Raw genomic sequence first — 22,852 nt, 5'->3', positions numbered from 1 at the left:
CACAAAAACAGGAGGCCAGAAAAGTAGTTGGAAAATTTGATACTGAAAGCTGTTAGACAAATCTCTGACGGCAGGAAATTCCATCTGAAAAGGTATACAAATACTATAATAAAATATTCTGCTTATCATTGATAAGGACATGGCATATTTGTATACTGGCTACAAAGTTCCTATCTTTGGAGCATATCTCCGTGTTGACATTTACTGACACATGACATGTTCGTTTAAAATTTACAATATTTTGTGATACTCCACTGCCTGTTTGATCGTAAACAATATTATAACCCTCAGTCATGACATAAAAATAATCATACATAGCGTCAGAATTGAACCATACTTTTTTTGGACAAGCAATGTTTCTTTCTCACTGTCAAAAAGAAAGTAAAACCCCCTGCTCAATTCAGTAAATCAAAAACAGACTTGTGACCAGGCAGAAGAAACTGACCAGTCCCTTGTTGTATGCAGATGACATGAAAATCACAATCTTTATCTCTTTACTGTAACGCGGAGTCCACCAAGAAAGTTGAATGTATGATCAAGAAAAATAATACAGCGTGTGAGAATTTCAAGGTTGTACAGGAATCAAGTGCTGAATGATAATCGGAAATTTCAAAGATCAGAGAAGGTAAATGGTGCAGTTACAAAAATGTGACAAGCGTTACGCGGAAACGAAACACTAGCTTATATAGTTATAAACGGCACAGCTGGGAAATTTGATTGCGGCTATGTATGAGGGCGTCCTTCTATATATATCGAATGTGACGCAGTTGAAAATTAGCATATCATAAAGAGAACCAAGGTTGCGGCTCAAACGATCAGCCAGACAACACTCAGAGCACCGCACACAAACATTGTCAAAATGACCATATACACAACTGAAGTGAAAAAGAAGACCCAGGATGAAATTCCTGATGTCAAGACAGTCTTAATGGTAAGTTTGATAGAGTGAGACATATCGAAAAACACATCCAACTACGAAAATTTCGAAGAGGAAACGTCGATCGTTGGTTCTTTAGCGCAGCTCGCTCGTTCCCGGATTCCTCAGACATGTTTGATATTTGGCCTCCATTTACAACCGCGATCTTGTTTTTGTTTTACATAATCATGAGTTGTTTCGTAAGCGTGACGCGTCCGATGGTGAATTTGTCTACAGCAACACAAGATCAAAGCAATTGAAGACGTAAAGATTATTCCGTTTCAGTCTCTCGATGATCAAGCGGAGTATTTACTAAATATCGAATATATGATACATGTTATTCAACATGCCGTCGCGTGGCGGCTCAATAATCTCACGTAGTCTCAGACAAAATGAGACGAGTATGCCGAATATTCAGTGTTATGTAAAGATAAATTGCTCCCCGTAAACGTGAAGTTATGATCGATTTAGCAATCCCGTCTAAAAAGTATGGTTCCCTTTTGACTCAACATCATCCTCTGTTGTCTTGCCTCATTTCCTGAAAAACTGCACATTTAATATATTATAGATGTGACACTGTGTGTGTATATATATATATATATATATATATATATATATATATATGCACACACACACACACACACACACACACACACACGCACTAGGTGTGTGGGAGGATGGATACAGTGCTGTAACGTTGATCATTATTTAGCAATATATGAGAATAGATCAAGTATATATTGTTGATTACTTGATTTTTACATATTCTCACAATTTTCAACCAACAAAATGGCCAGACAAAATTTAATTTGCTGTTAATGCTTTCATGTGTAAATTTAAATGTAAATATAGTGTACTCATGTTTTGTGTATATACCTTGCTTTGGATTTGTCTTTAGTCAGACACACAAGAGGATTCAAAAACGTGGTTATACAGTTAGGCAACCTATGCCCTCCAGCCAAACCCCACACACCTATGGCATCAATGGATGTTAGTCATACTAGGTGCACAGTATTGCATAATGCAAGTGTGTAATTGCTAGTTTAAATTTTTTTGCTACATTTTTTAATTTGGTATTGATCACTTTACATTTCTTTTTTCTGAAAAGAAAAAATCATATCTGTTTCTTACAACAAGATGTCAGGTCTTTCATCAAAAGAGGTACAGAGGGCTTTTTGCCAGTCATTTGAATATAATATGAAATGTCTCTTCACCTCTTCTTAGTAAATATTCAAATGGAATCGTTTCCTCAAGCCCACTGTCTTTAAAAGTTAGAAAGCAGGAACTTCAGAAGATTTCAGAGGGGAATTGCACACTAGGTTGTTTGTGGACCAAAAACAACTAGACTTTAATGATGGTAGATTTTGTTTGTGCAGTTTTATGAAAACTGCACCAAACATTTAGAACCTGCAATATCAACAAATGGTAATCTCAAATCTCAGATCTTTGCTGTGGCATTGAAGTTTAAAGAGAGATTTCCTGCTTATTGGTCCCACATTTCCTCCTGAGGTGAAAGCAGAACTGAAAAGATCACTTCTTTTTAATGACAACATGATGAGACAGGGATTTCCAACTGACCACATTCTTGTGAAAAAGTAGAAAATATGGGAAATACAAAGTAGTATGATCATACATTAACATTTATTTACAAGTATAAATCCGTGGAAGGAATGTGAGCATGTATTATATTTTACAATCCCTTGTACTAATTCAGTCCATGCAGAAGGGTCTGTGGCACATTTCATCAAAGACTGATTGTTGATGAGTCGTAAATCTAGAACTCTGGTCTGAAAGGGAGCTCAGGTCTCAAAGATGACTCTCTGAAACTCTTCTAGCTGTTAGACACCCTGAATCTAAGTAAAATGTCAACTGTACCATGTGTGTGAAAGTCATAAATTGAGCACAATGGATTACAGGAGAAGCTGCGTTCTCCCATGTGTTTCAAGCATAATCTCAACAGTGTTCCTATCCGTGTTGTTGCCATCAGACTAAAGTAAGAGTTAACCTTTAAGTCACCTCGTGAAGCCTAACCTATCTTCAAAAATAGTGCTGGGTAAGGTACGAAATAATCCATTCAACGTAGTGTTTATACCACCAAATTTGTTCAACTCTATCCAGTTCAGTATTTTTGAAAAAAGATCACCTGAGTTATTAAAATCCCTTAGTATTATGAATCAGAAAATTTCTGTTTGTTTTTCACAAAAATATTTTTGTTAAAGAAATGTGATGCTAGTTTACTAAACAGTCCATTGGGATGTTTATGATACTAAACTTCTAAAGCTCAATTAAGTATAGTCAGTGTTATTTGAATACTATCGTAGCATAATCTTCAGTTTTAATGTTTTTAAACTTATGAACCCCTGTTGGATTTGATACAAAAGCAGGCATAAATATTCTTACTTAATTCATTTATCGTACATTGTGATATTTGTTTCTTCAAATGATTTTGTTGAGCTCCAAGGCGTAATCTGTGAGACTTCAGAATTTTTGTATATAATAACTGAAATCTTCAGTACAAAATGTCAAAGCTCATGTTACAGTATTTACGCATTTTTAGTCCGCAATATAACAGTCAAGTATTCTGTTAGTGTAATAACTTAAAAAACAAGATGGAAAGAGCGACTTCTCATCAAAACTGAGAGGATAATGTCAACAGACAGTGATATCATTAGGGAATAGGTAGCATTACATTGTAAAGAATTTGACAGTAGTCTATAGGTCTGTATTTTTGCAATAGATGTAATGAAACACATACACTGATCTTTGACCCCAGCCGCCCGAGTTAATCAGTACTTCAATATGAATTCGCCTAGTAGTGTTGATAGCCTCACTTCAAGGTTCGAGGATTACAAACATTACAGAGGTTAGAAACTTAATGGGATTTGCTCAGTGCGCTGTTTATTCTAGATCCATAAAAGTTGTTTGGAATCTCTCAATGGAGTCAATGTCTACAGAGATGAGGATGTTTTTCGCAATATATGCAAATATGTTTGTTTTGCATATCAGAACATGTGAGGCAGGGACTTCATTACGGAAAAAGCAGAGTTGCTAGATACAGTACTTCAAGTTTAAGCTTTGATCAGCTATCTACTGTAACAACAGAGCAGACGTGGTATCATGTGGACTGAGATATGTGGAAAAAAGGCCATTGATCATGGCTTATGCTTCCCTTAACTTTTAACCACATTTGATAGGTGGAATGTGATACAACTCTTCATTGTAAGATCACTCTGATGTCCAGAATCAAAAACATATTTTCCTATTTTCATCAACTCTAGGACAATTAATATTTGTCTGTAAGTAGAAATTTTAAAACTGAAAAACAAATTCGATAGTAGTTTGGCGGAAAACATTAAATGAAGTGCAGTTGAAAAGTCATGTTCTATGAGTCAGTTGCAAATGAGCCTGGTGTAATGTAGGACGAGCGTAAAGTTGGCGTCATCCTCATCCTCATCCTCAGCCTCAGGTGACCTTTCTAGCTGACGCTGAAAATGACGCTGCTGAGCGTCAGCTTCAGCGTCGTATCCGAAGATTGCCGAAGTTACGCTACCCGATGACGGATAAATGATAAAATTCGCCCATAACTTAAGAAAACAACAACTCCATTCTTTCTCAACTTTCTTTTGAATCGTAAAACTGGTTCGCAGGTAATTTTTAATCGTTACAATATCTCATACAGGCTAAGTTTTTGGAAATGTTCGTAATTTTCAGTCCATGGATCCGTGGATGTGTTTGTTGGTATCCTCTCAACTCTTGCGTTAAAATATTCCAAAAATTGGCGCAAAAAGGTATACATGGTCCGAAACTTGTAAAAATTGCCACTATGAGAGGCGATATGAAAGCCCTAATTATTCAGAGGACATATAAAACAATTAACTTGTAGAACTATGACTTGAGGCCTGAAAAGTCAACGCCACCTTTGAACTTTAAATTGAAATTAAGGGCTAAGAATGTTGCGTTGTATCTACATCGTGAGAAACAGAGAATTTACTAAATATTATGAAATACAAACCCAAATGTGTTTTGATTAACATTTACAGTGATATGAAACTTGGAGCACATTTTTAAAGTAGTTTTTACACTTACTATTCCATCAGACGCATTCGGGAATAATCGGATCTGACGCCGGTGAAGCTGACGCTGTAGCGTCATCCTCATCCTCATTTTCGCGTGACCCCTGAGGCTGAGGATGAGGATGAGTATGACGCCAACTTTACGCTCGTTAATGTAGGTCAGTAGTAAGGCCAAAGGACACAATGTGAGGTCAAAGGTGAGACTCATGAACCAACTTAGGACAAAGACTAACCTCTGTTCACCTTCCTTTCAAGGATATTTTGTTATTGTAGCAGTGCATCCTGTCTCTGTTTTCATATATCCTGAAGTATGAAAGCTACATTTGCAGATTAAAATACAGGCTAAATTCATATCTCAAGGAAAACCAAATCACGTTATTTGCCAAGGGGCTGTAATTTTTTATGTATTTCCTGGTAGGTTTGTTCTGTTTTGCATGATAAAATTTTTTTTTCCACTCCCAAACTCATATCAAATTACCAAGTGTTCAGTTGACTGCCTCTATGTATGAAATGCTCAATGTTATTGCAGACAGTTGAATTTTAGTCCAGAATAGAAATTTCATTCGTTGACAATGACATTGCATATCCCACACACTAGGTTGTATTGACAAGACTAATACCTTGAGTTTTAACATATTTCAGGGAGCATGAAACAAGAAAATAAACATGTTTTCCAGAATAGAAGTAATAAAGCTATTATCAAATGTACCAGCATGGCACAATATAGTGATATCTGTCTTGCTTGGTGTAGAATCTGTAAAGTAGTGTCAATGAGAACAATAACACTTCTGAAAAGTACCGGTATGTCTGCTCAAAATGAGAAACAGTTGGGAAAGATTCGATTTTTGGGGTCTTTTCCAAAAATCATGCTTTCTTTCTGTCAATTTGCACAATCTGATAATAATTTGAGGAATCAAATATTGCCCATTTGCATCCAAATTAGATGTATGAAAAATGTTTCTGAAAGACTGTGCCTCTTAAAATATGAATTACTAATTATAATGTAAAGTATTGAACCTGTCCAGTTATGTAAGAGTATCCTTGCTGTAGCCATGGCAACACATTTCTTTACAGTAATACTGTGGTGAATATTGCATGAATTGTTCAATAGATATCAAAAAATCACAGGAAACATTTCTAAAATTGTTCTTCTTTTATTTCCTTGAAATGTAACATTCTAATTTCCACATTGTCCCATGTATTTTCAAGGTAATGCTAGATTCATTTTGAACATTGGTATCTACAGTATATCTGTTGATAGCCTTGCAGAAGATATGAAGAAATGAGTCACTCTTTTAAGTTTTCAAAACATTTAATGCCAGTTCTTGATGTATTGAATTGTGCACATGCAACTCTAAGAAATGAGAATTTTAATAATAATGTCACAATGATTTTGATATGCATGGAAAATGTTTTCCTTGAAAGGGGTGATTTCTGTAACTTTTGATGGTGATTTTGATTGAAGCAAACTAGTAACACAATCTTCTTTTGCAAAAAATAAATATAAAGTATTGACCTTGGTGGAAATGTGTTGTTACTGTTGATAAATGAATTTTTGTCCAAAACAAATTCCATTCCAGGGCTCGAAATAATACCTGTCTGCCCGTCCCGGACAAGTGAAATTTGGCCTGGGACAAGTAGTTTTGAAAAGTACTTGTCCAAGTTGACAGGTAGATTTTTTCAGCCTGCAACCAGTATTTTAACCTATTGACTACAGCAAATATTCATAAGTTTAAATTTATGTACCTTTTAAAATTTTGAAAATCATTGTTTGGATATTTACCTGTCAGAAAAAAGTAAAAGAAAGTTCGAAAATATCTAATCACTGTTTACAGGAGTCAGCCATGTTGATTTATCTAAGGTCACGTCTCAAATCTCTTAGATTGGGAGATTCTCAGAGCCATCTCGGCACGGATGGCGTTGTTACGCCATTTTGAACACAACTCAGACGTGAGTTTGTTGAACTTTCCCAGATTCACTCGTCGGTTCTGTCAAAAACTTCCTATCAAACTAAGTAAAAATGACATTCAATTTCTCTGGATATTGTCTCAGGTAAGTTGAAATTAGTATAGTTTCTTAGAATAAATTATGCCATTTTGAGCAGGTACTTTTCTCACTGGGACAGGCACTTTTTATTTTGACTTGTCCAGTGGACAGGTGGTTGAAAAAAAGTATTTCGAGCCCTGCATTCAACAACAAAATAAGATCAGATATTGTAGCCACATTATACAGGAGACAGCTTAACATTATTCAGGAGTAGAAGAAGAAACTCTATTATTCAAACAGAAAAATAAAGTATTACAGAATACATCAAAAGTTACACAGCTAACGGAGATTTAAGCTCTCTGATTGAGTTTTCTGAGATCTTTCCTTGGCTATGCCTCCTGAAATTCAGCAACGCAGAAAATTATCACAACACTTGTAGGAATTATTCAAGTAGAAAAATCCATTCTATTTGAAAGCGAAATAAGAATGTACATAATCTCATGCATAGACAGACATTTCAATATAAATACTCGGTGTTTCTACTTGATTAATAAAATGCTTGATGTTTCCACTTGATTAATTATCTCAGCACGCATCATATTCCTGACCCTCCCCCTTTAACAACTAGGGCCGTTGCCCATAGCAGCATCACTGATCGGCCTTTACGAAGATGGTGAGGTACTAGCTATGGAAGGAGTGTACGGTCAATTTATTTTCACCTAGTAACCAAGACTGGTAGCTGAGTCATAGGCTGCACCTGTTGATTTTCCAAACATGTCTACTGTGTCCTTGGTGTGTTTTGAAAATCAAATGTAAATTAAATGTAAACATTGTGTATGTAGACTTTATCTGTCTAGAAGCTATCATTTGTTTTCATTTGAGCAGTTTCTAAAAGATAGAGAGATAGATAAAGTTGTTTTTATCCTTTATGGTGTTATTTGATGAAATATAATGATGCAAAGGCTGTGATAATGGTGTAAATCGTACTGAAAATTTGTAATGAGAGAGTTGAAACACTCTGTGGTTGCTGAATGTAACTGTTAATTAAATCCCTCAAGTATTAGACTGTGATGGGGTAAACAAAACGTATGTGAAAGTTGAATATTGAATCAAGGTGCCAAATTTCTCACAGCTGTTTCATACTGGTATTATCAAACTTCAAAATTCATATCTGTTGCAAATACCGTGTAGCTAGTGCATGTATGATGTAGGATGGATGGCTGTATAAAACTGGATGTTTTTTTGCTTGCAGTATTTGTCATCGTGCTGCGGGAGCAATATCATTGCAGAAAATCATACATGTTTGGTTGTGAAATTGTTGTCAAGGTAGAATGTGCTTTAAGACAGCTTTCAGAAACTCAAACTTTTACAAAAACTCACCTGCCCTGGGGCTTGTGTGAACACATTTTAAAGCCTTTGGAATAAATGTGAAGGTTAAAATTCAGTGTCTTGTTTTTGTGAAAATAGAAAATTTAATTTTTTTCCGTCCAGGGTATTTTATATGTAAGCTTTAATATTTACAACAAACATGAACACATATACTTTTAATAGAGATGTACACATAAATCAGTGACATATGGAAGTACTGTGTTATTTTCTTAATTCACTTTCTCACAAAGAATACATGTATATATCAATTCACAACAAACATGAACACATATACTTGCTATAGAGACATGAATACCGTGAATCAGTGACACATGGGAGTGTTACTTTTTCACAAAGAATACATGTGTACTATCAATTCACACGTCAGTTGATTGTCAACTCATTGTCAATTGGTGTCAGACACAAAAAAAATTCACCCTGTTATGCTTGTGTACACACGATTCTGTGAAAATATCAAGATGATAAAACGTCTGTTTCCCCAAAGAGGGTTAGGTTAATGATGAGTTTTGTAACAGGAAAGTTTTTTCTTTTATTTTTGTAAATGTTTGACAGACAGAAATGGAAGCTCCCGAGGCAGTGCCGGCAAGACAGTTACCGATACGGCAGCGAAGAAAGACTGGTTTCTGCACTACATGTTTAGTCTGCATTTTGGCGTGTTTGATGGTGGCTGGAGGAGTGATCGGTGGAATGTTTTTGTTCCAACATTTCACAAAGGGCAGAGTAAGAACGCTATTTTTTTTTTTTGATTTTTAATCCCTGCATGGTGATGTGAGTCTACTGGTACGCACAGTGTACCGTTTCTTATGTGCATATTTGTCTACATTCTCGTGTTGTTGTCTATCACTCAACATGTCGCTCATTCATCTGTCGATCCCATCACTTTAAAAGAGAATTACCTTAAGGTAGTATGCGTCTTGAAAGTGAAAGACTTAACTCTTGCTGAAACTTTCCTCAAGGAATCTTTCAACAATTCTCTTTCAAAATCAAGAATAAAAATCGGGGTCACCATGCGAGTTTTGTTACTTTAGAAACATATTACCCAAGAATCACCGATATTTGGAATTCAAAATGGCTGCCATCCCTGTGTTAACTCCATGGAAAAAAAATTTTAATTTTGCAAAAGTAAGATGTTAAAAATATTTCTCACACCGAGAGCTGTAAATTGAACACCCACAAGTGGTAGATTAGAAAAGAATCAGAAAAGTTTGAGAGTCTAAATATCTGTCACCAAGGTGTATTCTACCTTAAGCCAAAATAAAAGAAAAATTGTGTTTCTCGATCCTGCACGCCTCAATTTAGACTAACCTTGTCAGCCGATTTTTTTTAAAGTTTACAAAAAACTGACAGATTATCACCACAGCAGAAAGTGTAACATTTGTTGTCAGTGAGATCTCATACACACCATGTACAGTTCTCGACAGTGAAGTTATCATCATTATAATACAAGATGCTAGAATTACCAGTGAATAGAAACATTCCAGATTTGGGTTTTCCTTGTGTTGGTAGTTGAATCTTCTGAGCTCAAAAAACCCTCAAAAACTGAAAATAAAATAAAAAGCCCAAACATTGCATGCACATAAGAGATCTAGGATAAAATAGATTTGTTTTGCCTTACAATGAAATTTTAAACTTTTATCAAACATAGGAACAGTGCCTCCTTACCAACATCAAGCAAGCAGATCAATATTTTGTATGGAAATAACATTTCTAAGTAAAACCTCCTACATGGAAAACAATTATCAGAATTGGTCGCCACAAACACCATGTCCATCAGTTTGTCTAGATTTATACAAGTGAGGTCGGCTCAGCTGCAACAATATTTACGCGTAATGAGTGCAGTGGTTGTGAAGGCTGTTCTGGGGATCAGAACAATTTCTTAATGGCTACTTATATTGCTGTCTCAGCTGGAAAACAGAGATCAAATGCGTCAGTACTTTAGGTTAAATTATGGTTGCTAGGTAACAGTTGCCGTGTATCGACTTCTTGTGAGCCAAATCCTCTGGTTCTTTTATCAATTCTGAGAAAAATTCCCTTTTAGATGTTGGCTATCATTTCTCCTATCATGTTGACTCAAGCTGTTCTTTATCAAAACCGAAATTTGCCATTTTGTCATCTATATTTTGTTTTGGTTGCATTTCTTTGTTCTAAAAATAGGTGGTAAAATCCAAAAAAGAATACTTATTTCCTTTCCAGAAAACACATCTTTGAATTTCCAGTATTTTAATCAGTGTCATTTTAGCTGAAGAAATTTTATTCGTCATGAATTGTAACTGGAAAGTGCTTACAGTATGAGAGTTAATTTGATGAAAGTTTTGTAATCACACCATTTCCTTGTAATCAGGTCCACATTCACTGTAAAGTGACTGTTGATAACGTTTGCATTTGGCCAAACCATGGTAATGGAAGAGTTAAAAGTGGTTCACAAATTAATACTGGCATATGATGTGTGACATGTATATGGTAGCAACACATCAAGTCAGTGTGCCTGTGATGGTGATTTTGCCGACTGTCAGATTTTCCTCTGTGTCATTTGTGAAACTCTGATATGAACTTGATCTGATGTGTGGAACTGAAATGTGAATAAACATGCAAAGTTTGCGGAAAGTCTGAAAATGTTACTTCAGAATACCGATGATTGCAATTTTATGTATGTACGACATTTGGTTGTGCTTATACAAATTCAAAATTTGTCTCTGTGCACAGATTTCTTTTAGTTTTCTGAAATGTGATATTTACAATTTGATAGTAACAAAAAAAAAACCAATTTCCCCATCCCATTATAGACTCCTTTTGAAAGCATCCCCAAAATTTTTACCCAAATATTTGTTTTTGCATATTAATGATCAAACTGTGACATCATAAAGAGAGAGCCCTGTACCTACCAGTGGTGTAATTTTCTTCCCAGTTAGCTGGTTGATATTTATTTTTGCATGTTAATGATCTAAGTGTAACATCATTAAGAGTTTGCCCTGTCGTTACAAGTGGTGTAATTTTCTCCCCGATTTGCTAGTTGATATTTATTTTTGCATACTAATGATCAAAGTGTGACATCATTGGCAGTGAGCCCTGTACAGTAGTTTACAAGTGGTGTAATTTTCTCCCCAGTTTGCTGGCCGATGTGCCGTGACCTACAAGAGCCATGAACTTCACTTTGATGGTGCAGTTGCCATGCCGCAATACGAAACTGATTATCCAGATGATGAATACACAATGAATGAGGACGTAGAGGTAGACACTGCAGAGCACACAGAAACCATCACTGTGCCGGTATTTGATGATAACAACCCTGCCACCATTCTCCATGATTTCAACAGGGTAAGACAACTCTGAATTATCTGTCTTTTCTCACCATGATTTGGTACAATTTCTTTTTCAAAAGACATTTTTTGCTGCTGGCTTTTAATCTGAATTTCGTATATAGCTGATTTAGTATGTTTTTAGTTAATGTTTGTGAATATGGAAGAAACGAAGCATAAAAATAAGGTCAAGTAAGTATGTGTTTCTGGCCAGATTTCAATATCTGTAGACTGTGGATGGTGTGATACTTGACACATTGCAGAATCAAAGAGTATTCCAATCACTGTAGAGGTTTTTCCAATTCTCATGTGAGATCACCTTGTTTCGTTACATGATATGGCCACCCCTTTCACTATCAATGAGATTTCCCATCCATAGCAACTACCTTGGTCCTGTCTAAAATTGCCAATACTACATAAGCGATATTGTATCACAATTCTGCATGGAAATTTCCTCACATAATATTTGACAATACTCATGATACAGCTACCTACTCTGTTAAAGGTATACAGTTACCTGTAATCTAAATATGCCCCTATATAGTCTAAGGGGTGTTCCTCGGTATTCAAAATGCCCATGTGAGGGCGCTGTTTTAAAAAGCTGCCACCCGCTTAAAATCTGTGATTGGTTAGATTTTCTCTTTCCATGGTAACTGTGGCAAAATTGGAACAGGTGGCAGTATACCTTTAAAGTCAACTTGAACTTGGTAAATGAGGTGACAATTCTTCAGCTAAATTGACACACCCTGCTGACTAAAGAAGTTTCTCCCTGATGTAAATAAAGTATCATACCATATTTATCCACATAAACACACCTTCAGGCAAGCACCCACCCCCAACTTTCTCTGAAAGTTTCAAGTTGGGCTGATACGTGAACCCAGGTTTTTAAGGATGGAATGGGAAGTAAAAGAAAATCGTAATCATTTTTAGCATATGTAATATTTTCTGCCTTATATTCAATGACAATAAAACCTATCATACTTAAATGTGTTGGCATGGAGTCCGAGTATGCGACCAACCAAATTTCTGAGGAAAACTACATGCCCCTGATAGAAGGCTGTTACAGGAATAAATACAGCATTGCATATAGTAGTATAGTACCGGTACTGACACAAACAAATTCCCACAAATCACTACAATAACAAAAAGAGTTCAGAAACGTCACCAGTACCATGGTACACTGTATCTTCCTTCATATTTACTCTATACCAGATTTAAGAACCTCTGTCATGACACTAGAAATTTTCTGTCTTGTTTAACACAATAAGTATCTACATAGGTATCTATGTTTTGTCGTGCTTGAAAGAGCAGAATTGTCAACCTGTTGAATGCTTTGTTACTTCACTGCTCAACGAAATGCGATGACTCATACTGTCTGTAACCTTCACAAAGAAATAAAAAAATCTGGAATCAACGCCCTCTCATTATGGAGAGCCTACAGATTCTGCTTTGTCACAGGAAACAATACAGTGATATCAAAGTTTTGCGATGAAAGAAAAATTCACATCAACAGGAACATTGTGCATGTGGTCTCAGTTAGTCTAGACCCTCCATAGGAAACAGTGTGACATGTTTCCGTTCACAAAATGATTCTATTTTCTCCGTTTATATGAAAGTAAAGTAAGCAAAATTATGTCAAACTCTAAATGCGGACATGACGTACATTCACAGTGACGACGAGGAAAAGTGCTGGTCGTGTATTTCACAGAGTGAAGTCCAGTCATAATTATATTTATAGACAAAATATGATGCATTTTCATACTGTAATGAAAGTTTCATTGCTTACAAAGTACTTTGACCCGTTCACCCAAGTTTTTGTGACCAGGTCCACAATCACCATTGTTAATAATGGGTTTGGACCAAACCATTGTGGTGAAAGGTTTACTGTACCAGAGCAGATTGTACAACCCATGCCACATGAGCCACACCAATTATTTGAAAATACTCATGTCTTACCCAAGACTTGCCTAATACACTTTAAATTAGATACCTTTAGGATTTACCACGTTTTTGAAACCATGGTCCTCCACTATTTTAAATGTATCATCCAAAATATCTTTATAAGTAGATAAAACAACCCTGAAAAATTAAGTTTAAAAGTCAATCAAATAAACTCCTACATAGAAAGGAATAATTTTAAGGGAAATTGTTGATGCGCTTACAGCATAATTTTTTGAACCTCAAGTTCATACACCAGCACATGCATACTTTCTCAAATTTTCCAACTTCTTAAAAAATATAAAAAGATTGATGAACTACCTGGTAACTGTGATGAGCCCAAGTATCATGTGTTGCTGAATTTAATTATTAGCCTCTACCAAAGTACAAAGGTCACATGTACACCATTTTGTTTGTGGTAGAATGACTGCCATCAAGTGACTTCAGTTGTCAAAAATAGTGACTGGGTGGCTTTGCATTCATCATGCAATTCTTATACTGTTGTCTGATGTATAACAGACAAGTGTCATTGCAATCAGGTTTGAGCAGAAACAAATCCAAACTGTCTGTGGACCTTGGACCAGTAAATTAACTCATTTCTAAATCTGAAATCAATACATTCCATATGGATACATGTGATAAATGTCGACAATATAATTCAAAACAATGTTGAATTCATTTAAGCAGAGTTTTGTATTAGTAACTAAACAGTGACAGTGTTGTGTAGATTTTATAGACCAACACTTCTATGGCTTAGACAAGACTGAGTTTTGTAAACCCAGTGTTTTAATGTTTCATTTCTCTGTTGTTGCTATCTAGCTGCCAGACCATAAAATAGTGATGTCATGTCTTTTTTTTGGCCAATTGTAAACAAAGTAGAACGCTAGCACTTCAGTCTACAACGTTTTACTTTTGAAAGAATTGCAAGGTGAAGCATGAATCGTAAGCTTTCTTTTCAACAAATATTGTAATATTTTCCCTTTAAAGTCTTCACATTTTCCACAAACAGAACAATGTCTTTTTCTGAAAGAAAAAATGTGCCATGTGCAGGATGACATACAGAACTTCAGTGCTCCAACTTTTGATTTAATTTCCAGGACTGTTTGTTCCATCCGTAGAATGTAGTTTCTTTTTCTGGTTCCCAAATCACATTGAAATGCATAGTGTACACTTTTGTGTACACTTAGCCAGTGTAATATGTATATATACATGTGATATGTGTGCCGTCCGGTGTCATTGTTTTCAACTGAATGTTATTCCACCTCAGAATTCATGTGACAACAATAGATAAGGTATCGTACACAGTGCATTGTGTTTGCAAGGCCAACATTGCTTTATGTCGGCACTGATGCTTTAGGGGACAATATAAAATGTATTAGTTACATACTGGTAGAACAATCATGTTGAAATGTTATCAAAAGTTACAGCTCTTGTCCCTTCAGTATTTGCACGAGTCATGCAGTGTTTTCTCTGCATGTTCACTGAAGTGGGCAATTTCTGCCCCATTCATCAAAATTAGGGGGCAAACTTGACATTTGAGGGGGCAGTATTATTTAATGCTTACTACTAACATTAAACAACATATCCTATCAAAATATGAACATAAAATGGCACTAGTATCCATGGAGACTGAAGCACAACTATGTCCTTTACTGTGTTTTCTTTTCGGTGCGTCCACTCCAAGTTATGCACGTCACCAAAATTGAACGACAGGCGATATTTTGTCTTTTCCGGGGGAATATTCTGAATAGAAATAACAGCAAATTCACAGTTCACTAAACTATGCGTTTGAGTCACCACCATTTGGGCGTATTTGCTTGCTGTGTTTTGTGCGCGATTTTCGCGCAGTCAGTAACTTTTTTAAGGGCAGAAAGTGGCTCGAAATGTGCAATTTGCGCAATCGCACAGTCGACAGAAAACCCTGGTCATGTACTCTATAGATTTCATGTTGTTTACAAACAATATTACTCTATTACTTGGGCTGTTGAATGGTTCGAATTTATTTTGAGTGTATGTCTGTTCGTTATAATTTATATAGACCAGTATTTTGAAAGATTTTAGGAGATAATGTCAAAACATCAATAAAAATATCGCAGCTGAGTTCACAGAAGACAGATGAAACACCATACCAGTATTCTTGAAAATAAATTTCTAAATTCTGGTGCATGTAGATTTTACCATGTTTTGACAATGATTCATTTCCATTGGTAGGAGCTGACAGCGTACAAGGATCTTCTGGAGGGACACTGCTACGTGATGAAACTCAACACCTCAGCCATATTGCCGCCTAAGAACTTTGTGGACCTTCTCCTTAAAATCAGGGTAAGAAAAGCTCTCATTTTCTCGAAAAGGCCATATTTATAATCTAGGTTTAGTTAAAATAACTAGATACCAGGCTATAATAAAACCTTTGTTTGTTTTTTACATTGTCATGGGAAAATGTGTCAAGTTTGCCTCCCCCCCCAAAAAAAAACCAAACCGACTAAATATGATACAAAATAATTTGATTAATAAGTTACCGTACATATGTATCTAGTTCATACTGGATATTAGTACCTTCCGGTGTTTGGCTCTGCCGTGTGACCTTTGACCCACAGGACTTGAAACTGCTGCAAATCATATGTTATAGAGAATTATTATGGGTGACTTCACTTAAACAAAAACTATGAAATGCATGCTGGGCCGACCGTAAAACTCTGCCATTTTGTTGCGTAGATGAATGATTTCAACATTAAAGCTCTGAGTTGCACAAGAGATATTTTTATCAAATCATACATCAAAATGGATTACTCATAGACAAGAGTCTAAAATGACTAATTCAACGTTGCTTGTTGTTTTATTTATTTAGATTTTTATTTACGTGTTTGTTTGTCCTAAACTTGTTCAAATGTTTGGTTGATTGTAAAAGTAATAGTCTGCAATTTACCTCAGGGACTTCAGCTTTGTATGACCATGTTAGTTAGGGGAAACCCCACTTTTTATTGCCAAATTTCTATTATGTGTTCAAGAGTCTCTGTGTTGCACTCATGTGTGACTGCAGCTTATGCTTGAATGCATGCACAACAAAGCCAGTCAGTGTTTTCACCAAGGATAGGGAACTTTTGTAAACACATTTAGGTCTACTTATCAATTTCTTTGCTGTGGTTTCAGAACATAGGTGTGTTTTTTTAACCCTGGTACCATTCCTATAGTTCTCTATAATGGTGGCATTGCTATACCAGTCTCACCCTAATGTTGTCCTATTGACATAGCAAGGGGAATCCCAGGTCATGAATTCGGAACCCCAGTGAAACTCCCTGCGACATAACAGAAAACACTGACAACAGATTTCTGCTTCCTCCATATGATTACATATGTATACCAAGATAACTCTGGTAAAATGACACTGGAACATCTTCTGTGCAGTTGTAGCCTCAACATCTTTAAAGCTCTAGCAACACGTAATCTTATAGTTTTTCCAGTGTTTTGTTCCTTTTGTCAACCTCTGTTTCTTGGTCTACTCTGTAAAATGTGTTGAAATACCCGTTATTTGGCTCGTCAACACATCTTGTGCATATCAGATGTGTATTGTTGACAAATGACTTCACATTGGACATTTGGACTGTGAAGGTTAGAATAGATTACAATGCACATTTGATTCCTCAGTGCTTTCTATCCAAAACAAATAATCTAACCAACCAGGGTTTAACCTATGCACATTTTTAGTTCAGATTCTGTTGCACTAATTAACGTGTTCGTACATTATTTACCAATTCACCAGGATGGCTCGTACATACCAAAGGCCGATACTATTCGACGTACTATGGTTGTCTTACAACCTGCAGTTGAGGATGTAGACCAGTTTGGTATGTTCATTTCATATCTGTGCTGGGATGTACCAACCTACCAGCTTGTCAAGGTCACAGACCTCATTGAATGTAAGTAGCAGACCATGAGAAAATGCAAGAACGCCTATATAAAGTTCCTGTCAACTTTCAGACTCAAGAGGGCGGTATAACAAAGAGCAACGCAGGCACTTCTCTGAATGTTTCACACAATCTGTCATTGGATCCAGTTATTCCTGCTTTGCTTTCAAAATAAAAGTTTTAAAATCATTGGTATCAGTATTTCAGCCACTTTTGAGCGATGAAAAACAAACAAGTAATTTTTCATGCAGTCAAAATATCAGCAAAGAGCAGTGACAAGTAACCAGTGAAGGATGAGCTGTTAAAAGCTGTCAAACTTATAACATTCAATGAAGCTCTCTATTATCTATTTGGTTAGCGTGGATAAAAGCCTTCATCTGATTGGTTAGTTTGCAATAAATCCTTTTTGTGATTGGTCAGCTAATTGTACAATCCTTCATTTTATGAGTTTATTGACCTCAGTGGTTTGTTTGATTTGATTCACAGCTGACTACGTCAAGAGAAGTGCAGAGCAACCCAAACTGACTTGCAAGACCTCATCTAAAATCATCTTCTACTCTGGCAAGTACCTAATTGCTGATGAGCTGTGTTGGCAGTAAAAGAAGAATTCCTCTTCATAGCAAGATTATAAGTAAATAAAACTTTGTATTACTTGAAGCACTTATTCGTCAAAAAGTTTGTGTATCACTTATATTCAGCTAATATTTCAGTAATACTCAGAGGTACAGCATGCAACAGAGATGCTCAAGTTTAATTTTCTGTTCATAAAAAAAATGGGCAATAGCGTTATGGTTACTTAAAAGATATATTTTGACCACAAACAGGTTACATTTTCCCACTGAATCTAGAATTGACCAAAATTTGACGAAGAAAGTGAAGAGCACATAAATTCTATGCAGTAATAGATATATTTTCGGGTAGAATTGAAAATTACGAATCTCAGAATAAGGAAATTGTGTATTTCTCGTGGTACAAAGTTTTCCATAGATGGCTAGGCTGTTCTATTGTTACACGATAGTGTCCAAAGTCCAGTGTGTGTGCATTTGTAAAGTTTGAACAGGAAATTAAACTTTATGCTATCGTCATGAAATCACTGGTGTACCCCAAAAGCAATTTCAGTATATTTTCAAATTTTGTCAGACTACCACCTGCTCCACCTTCCAGTATCTGACTACTGTAAAAACATTAATTCTCATGGGGATTTGAAATTCACCATCTTTCGCTCAGTTTTGAAACATTTACGGTAAACCAAAACCATTCGAGTTGTTAAAATTTGCGCTTTCGCTGTGTTTTCCTGTAGCAGTCAATGATTTTACTCTGTCAGTTTAGACAAAGTAGCAAAAGTTATGAAGTTGCTACAAGGTGTCCATTCTTTTAACAACATGGTAACAGTTAAATTGACCTGTTGAAAAATTACTGTATAAATACCATTCGCTGTATATGTTGATGTTTTTTCCTTCAATTTGCACTGTTATGGTAAAAATTATGCCAATTGTAGTTGTGAATACATGCAGAAATTGAAATTTTTGTGTTGTTTCACTCAGTTTAGTGATTGTCACAAATAGCAACATTATTGCAAACTTGGTATTCATTTGAATAATTTTAAATAAGTTTTGTTACAGTGTTACATAATATTTTTTGTGGCAAACTACCACCAGTGAAAATGTATTTTGTGTAGATATTTTTTGCAAACTAAGCATATTTACTAGTTAATTTGGACAATATATTTAAAAATAAAAATTTATCTGTTGAGAATCCAGTAATCCATTTCCACTTCCTAGTCAATAATTGATATGGCCTCACATTTGTCCTTCTTCATACTAAGTTATCAAAATTGAGCGGTAAGCTGTAATACATAGGACAACAGTGGTCAAAAAAGTTGCTCATTTTTTTGGTCAAATTCACCATGAATTTAATCTTTATGGTGATGTATGGGCACATCATATAGAATGTTGAATTACCATACACTGGCTTCACATTGTCTTTGTGAGAGGGATCATTTCGCTGCACTATAGACTTTTATAAGTCTTTGAAGGCACAGGAGGCACCTCTACACTTAGATCAGAGTCCATTTTTCTTGGCAGTGGCATGATTTTGAGCTGCAGTGAAAGAGAACAATGCATTTGATGTGGGGGAAACAACCTTGCAGGACTCTACAAAGTTTGATATGAATAAACATCATTGTGATTTGATTCGTTGATCTCTTGAAGGGATACTGAAAAATCAAACAAAAACATAATGTTTGCCGCTTTTGCAAGCTATATTCACATTGTGAGAAAGTGGAATTGTGCAAGAAGCAGTCTGTCCATGCTCATTCTAATAAGCCATACCCAAAATCAAATGGTCTCTCCCTCAGCGGCTTTTTGCTAACTCTTTTCTTGACACAGCATATCTATGTTCCAGAGTTCAACTCATTGTGTTATGATGAGGCAAGGTTCCAATAAAAATGGCAGCTTGACTTAAATGAGTGTCAAAAAATAATGTTACACAGTTGCGTGACAATTGTGGTACAGACCCTGGCTTCTGCTCATAAAGTGATACAAGATGTGCATAATCTATATCTGTACTTTAAATGACCTTTGACCTTTGGTGGCTGACATTCTCAGCTAATTAGTGGCCATCGTACAAATGGGAGTAAGCTTCAACCAATGAGCGGTCACCTTATAGATTCAGGAAGTAGAACTGCCATGGCAAATTTTCAGAAGTTTTACTCAAGCAAACATTGTAACCTAGAAAAAAAGAGTTTGAGTCATGTAGGAATTTTAAACTATCAGGTCAGGATGTATGGAAGTTTTGCAATGACTTTCTTAGTAATATGATTTTGAAAGGGCCATTAATAAACAGATTTTTATGCTTTAATTCTTTGTTTGGCCGAGATATAACATTGTACTCACAACTATATGGTTTTCATTCAACAAACACTCTTTTTATTATTAAAGTAATGGATAATGTAAGTGAGCATGTTCAATATACTCTTATAAAAACATTTTACATTAAAATAATAAGAAATAGAAATATAACCTTTTGTGAAGTTAAAGTGTTTACATTTTGAGCAAAAGCTGTTTCTAGGAATACAATAACCCATCGAAGAACTGTTCAGTGTGTGTGCAGACACTTTGTGTCCAGTTTTTACATTTGCATGTGTCATGTTTATTGTCAACACAGGCACATGTCATGTGAGTACATTGGTAAATCCATGTTGAGTTTCTATTCAGGTATGTGTCATGTTTACTATATGGGGGAACATCATGTTCAGTGAGCAAAACGCATATGTTGACAACACTGGCTGATGTCATGTTAAATGTGTATGCACTAACATGTTATTTCCAGCAGTTACTATTCTACATGCACATCACATGTAGTATACAGGAGTGTCATGGTCAATGTGTACATAGGTACATGTCATGTGCAGTGTGTTCATAGGTACATGTCATGTTCAATGTGTACATAGGTACGTCATGGTCAATGTGTACATAGGTACATGTTATGTTCAATGTGTACATAGGTACATGTTATGTTCAATGTGTACATAGTGACATGTCATGTTCAGTGTGTACATAGGTGCATGTCATGGTCAATGTGTACATAGTTACACATATTCAATGTATATATTGCTACATGTCATGTTCAATGTGTACATAGGTACATGTCATGTTCAGTGTGTGCATAGGTGAATGTCATAGTCATGGCCAATGTGTACATAGGTACACGTTATGTTCAATATGTACATAGGTACATGTCATGTTCAATGTGTACATAGGTACATGTCATGTTCAATGTGTACATAGGTACAGCTCCTGTTCATTTTGTACTCAGGCAGATGTCATGTTCAGTGTCACTGTGTGTGCACACAGGCACATGTTCAGCTGTACTCTCTCGAAAAAGATAAACGATTATCAGTTACCATGAAGATATTCCTCTGGTTTGCTTCATGATATAGACATTGATGTGTAATTCTCATGTTGTTCACAAACTGTTAAGGTATTTTTTATTGAAATTTTATGATTGTATATATACATAGTCTAGTTACCTGCCTTATGTGCCACCTTACTCACTCAACCCATCTCCACAGAATTGTGATGTTAGTTCCATTTAATTTCAATGGATAAAGCGAAGAAAGGACTTGGGAAAAGTTGGGATGGAAGAGTTGTCTAACTTCCACTTTGTTGCTCATCAGTGCCCAACGATCCTCTTTCCGTCAACATACTGTCAAAAACTTGAAGTCTGCAATATTCAACTCAACAAATTCGAGACAACTCAACCTCTTGTGTCAGTGCTTGAGTGCTTGGAAGACTCTGAGATCAAAGTCATTGTAGATTTTAAATATTTGTTGTAGGACACTTAACTGTAGGAGAGAGGGTTTGGTAGTAGAGTTGGAAATGTCAAGTTTAAAGTCTTTATATCTAGATGATACTTTATATTGATCATTGTAAAAATAAGAACGATGTATAATACCACTTATTTGAAACACATTTAAGAAATAAATTCATGTTGCTTAAGCCAATATGGTTGTCTTGTTTCCTGTGTCTCTTTGTACCTAATACATTGAAACCTGTGTATAGTAGTCACTAAAGGGCCCACGGAAAAGTTACCGTTATGAAGAAGTAGCCTTCATAAACAGGAAGGGTGCGGCATTAATTGCCCTGTAGATGGTTGGCAAAGTGGTGCATTTCAGAAAAGGTGATAGTAATGATATAAAGTTCAATATTATTAATTTCTTTGAAATCCTGATTTACTTTCTGAGGCGATTGCGTGATACAGATATAAAATCTGTCAGAGTCGTTTTCTGCTTTCAAGTGTAAGCATTTCTTGACAGAAGTTATTCAAAAGTCTGGCTGACAATTATACATAGGTTTTGTACTAAATTTGAGTAGGTATACGTGACCACTGACATCATAAGAGAGGTGGCTGTTCTGTGGATGGCCTGTGAAAGGAGGGGTCATTCTGTCTGCAGCTGCGCAATTTTCTTGTCGATAAACATTGCCTCTTAACAGAAATTGGCGATGAATGTCCAGCAAATGTGAAGCAAAGTCAGCATCTGATGCATGTTCACAGTTACAAGTTTTGTACCTTTCCAGTCACTGCAAGAAATACACTTTGGTTGCATCCCTGTGTTTGTGTGAAGCTGCTTCAACCGTGGTCACCAGTTTCATTACAGCAGCCACATTAAAACTTTGGATGTGCACAAGGGATGCTGGAATATGTTGTGCAAAGCAGCAGACCCACTGTATGGGTCCCATATGCACGGCCACAGACAGACAACCCCGTCCATTTAACATGCAAAATGTCATGGGTGTGCCACAAAGTAACCATTGCAAAGAAATGACCACTCTGTAAGGCTGACCACTT

The 22,852-nt window shown here is 36.0% G+C and overlaps 1 protein-coding gene across 1 annotated transcript; it reads left to right on the top strand.

Moving 5' to 3' along the window:
* Positions 1-754: 754 nt before the first annotated feature.
* Positions 755-22,007, top strand: LOC139119269 (integral membrane protein 2B-like). The gene is made up of 6 exons (XM_070682977.1): positions 755-931; positions 8,917-9,084; positions 11,470-11,679; positions 15,810-15,920; positions 17,359-17,515; positions 17,990-22,007. The coding sequence occupies exons 1-6, from the start codon at positions 860-862 to the stop codon at positions 18,100-18,102; spliced, it is 831 nt and encodes a 276-aa protein (XP_070539078.1). The 5' UTR covers positions 755-859; the 3' UTR covers positions 18,103-22,007.
* The last annotated feature ends 845 nt before the right edge of the window (positions 22,008-22,852 follow it).

Source organism: Ptychodera flava, chromosome 19, assembly GCF_041260155.1.
Source record: "Ptychodera flava strain L36383 chromosome 19, AS_Pfla_20210202, whole genome shotgun sequence".
Lineage (NCBI taxonomy): Eukaryota > Metazoa > Hemichordata > Enteropneusta > Ptychoderidae > Ptychodera > Ptychodera flava.
The sequence above is the reverse complement of the archived record's forward strand: the minus strand, read 5'-3'. Positions and strand labels throughout refer to the sequence as shown.

Coding starts and splice junctions, on each gene's coding strand:
- LOC139119269 (XM_070682977.1), top strand. CDS start 860: ATGACCATATACACAACTGAAGTGAAAAAGAAGACCCAGGATGAAATT. Junction 9,085..11,469: donor AACATTTCACAAAGGGCAGA/GTAAGAACGCTA, acceptor TTTTCTCCCCAG/TTTGCTGGCCGATGTGCCGT. Junction 11,680..15,809: donor TTCTCCATGATTTCAACAGG/GTAAGACAACTC, acceptor TTCCATTGGTAG/GAGCTGACAGCGTACAAGGA.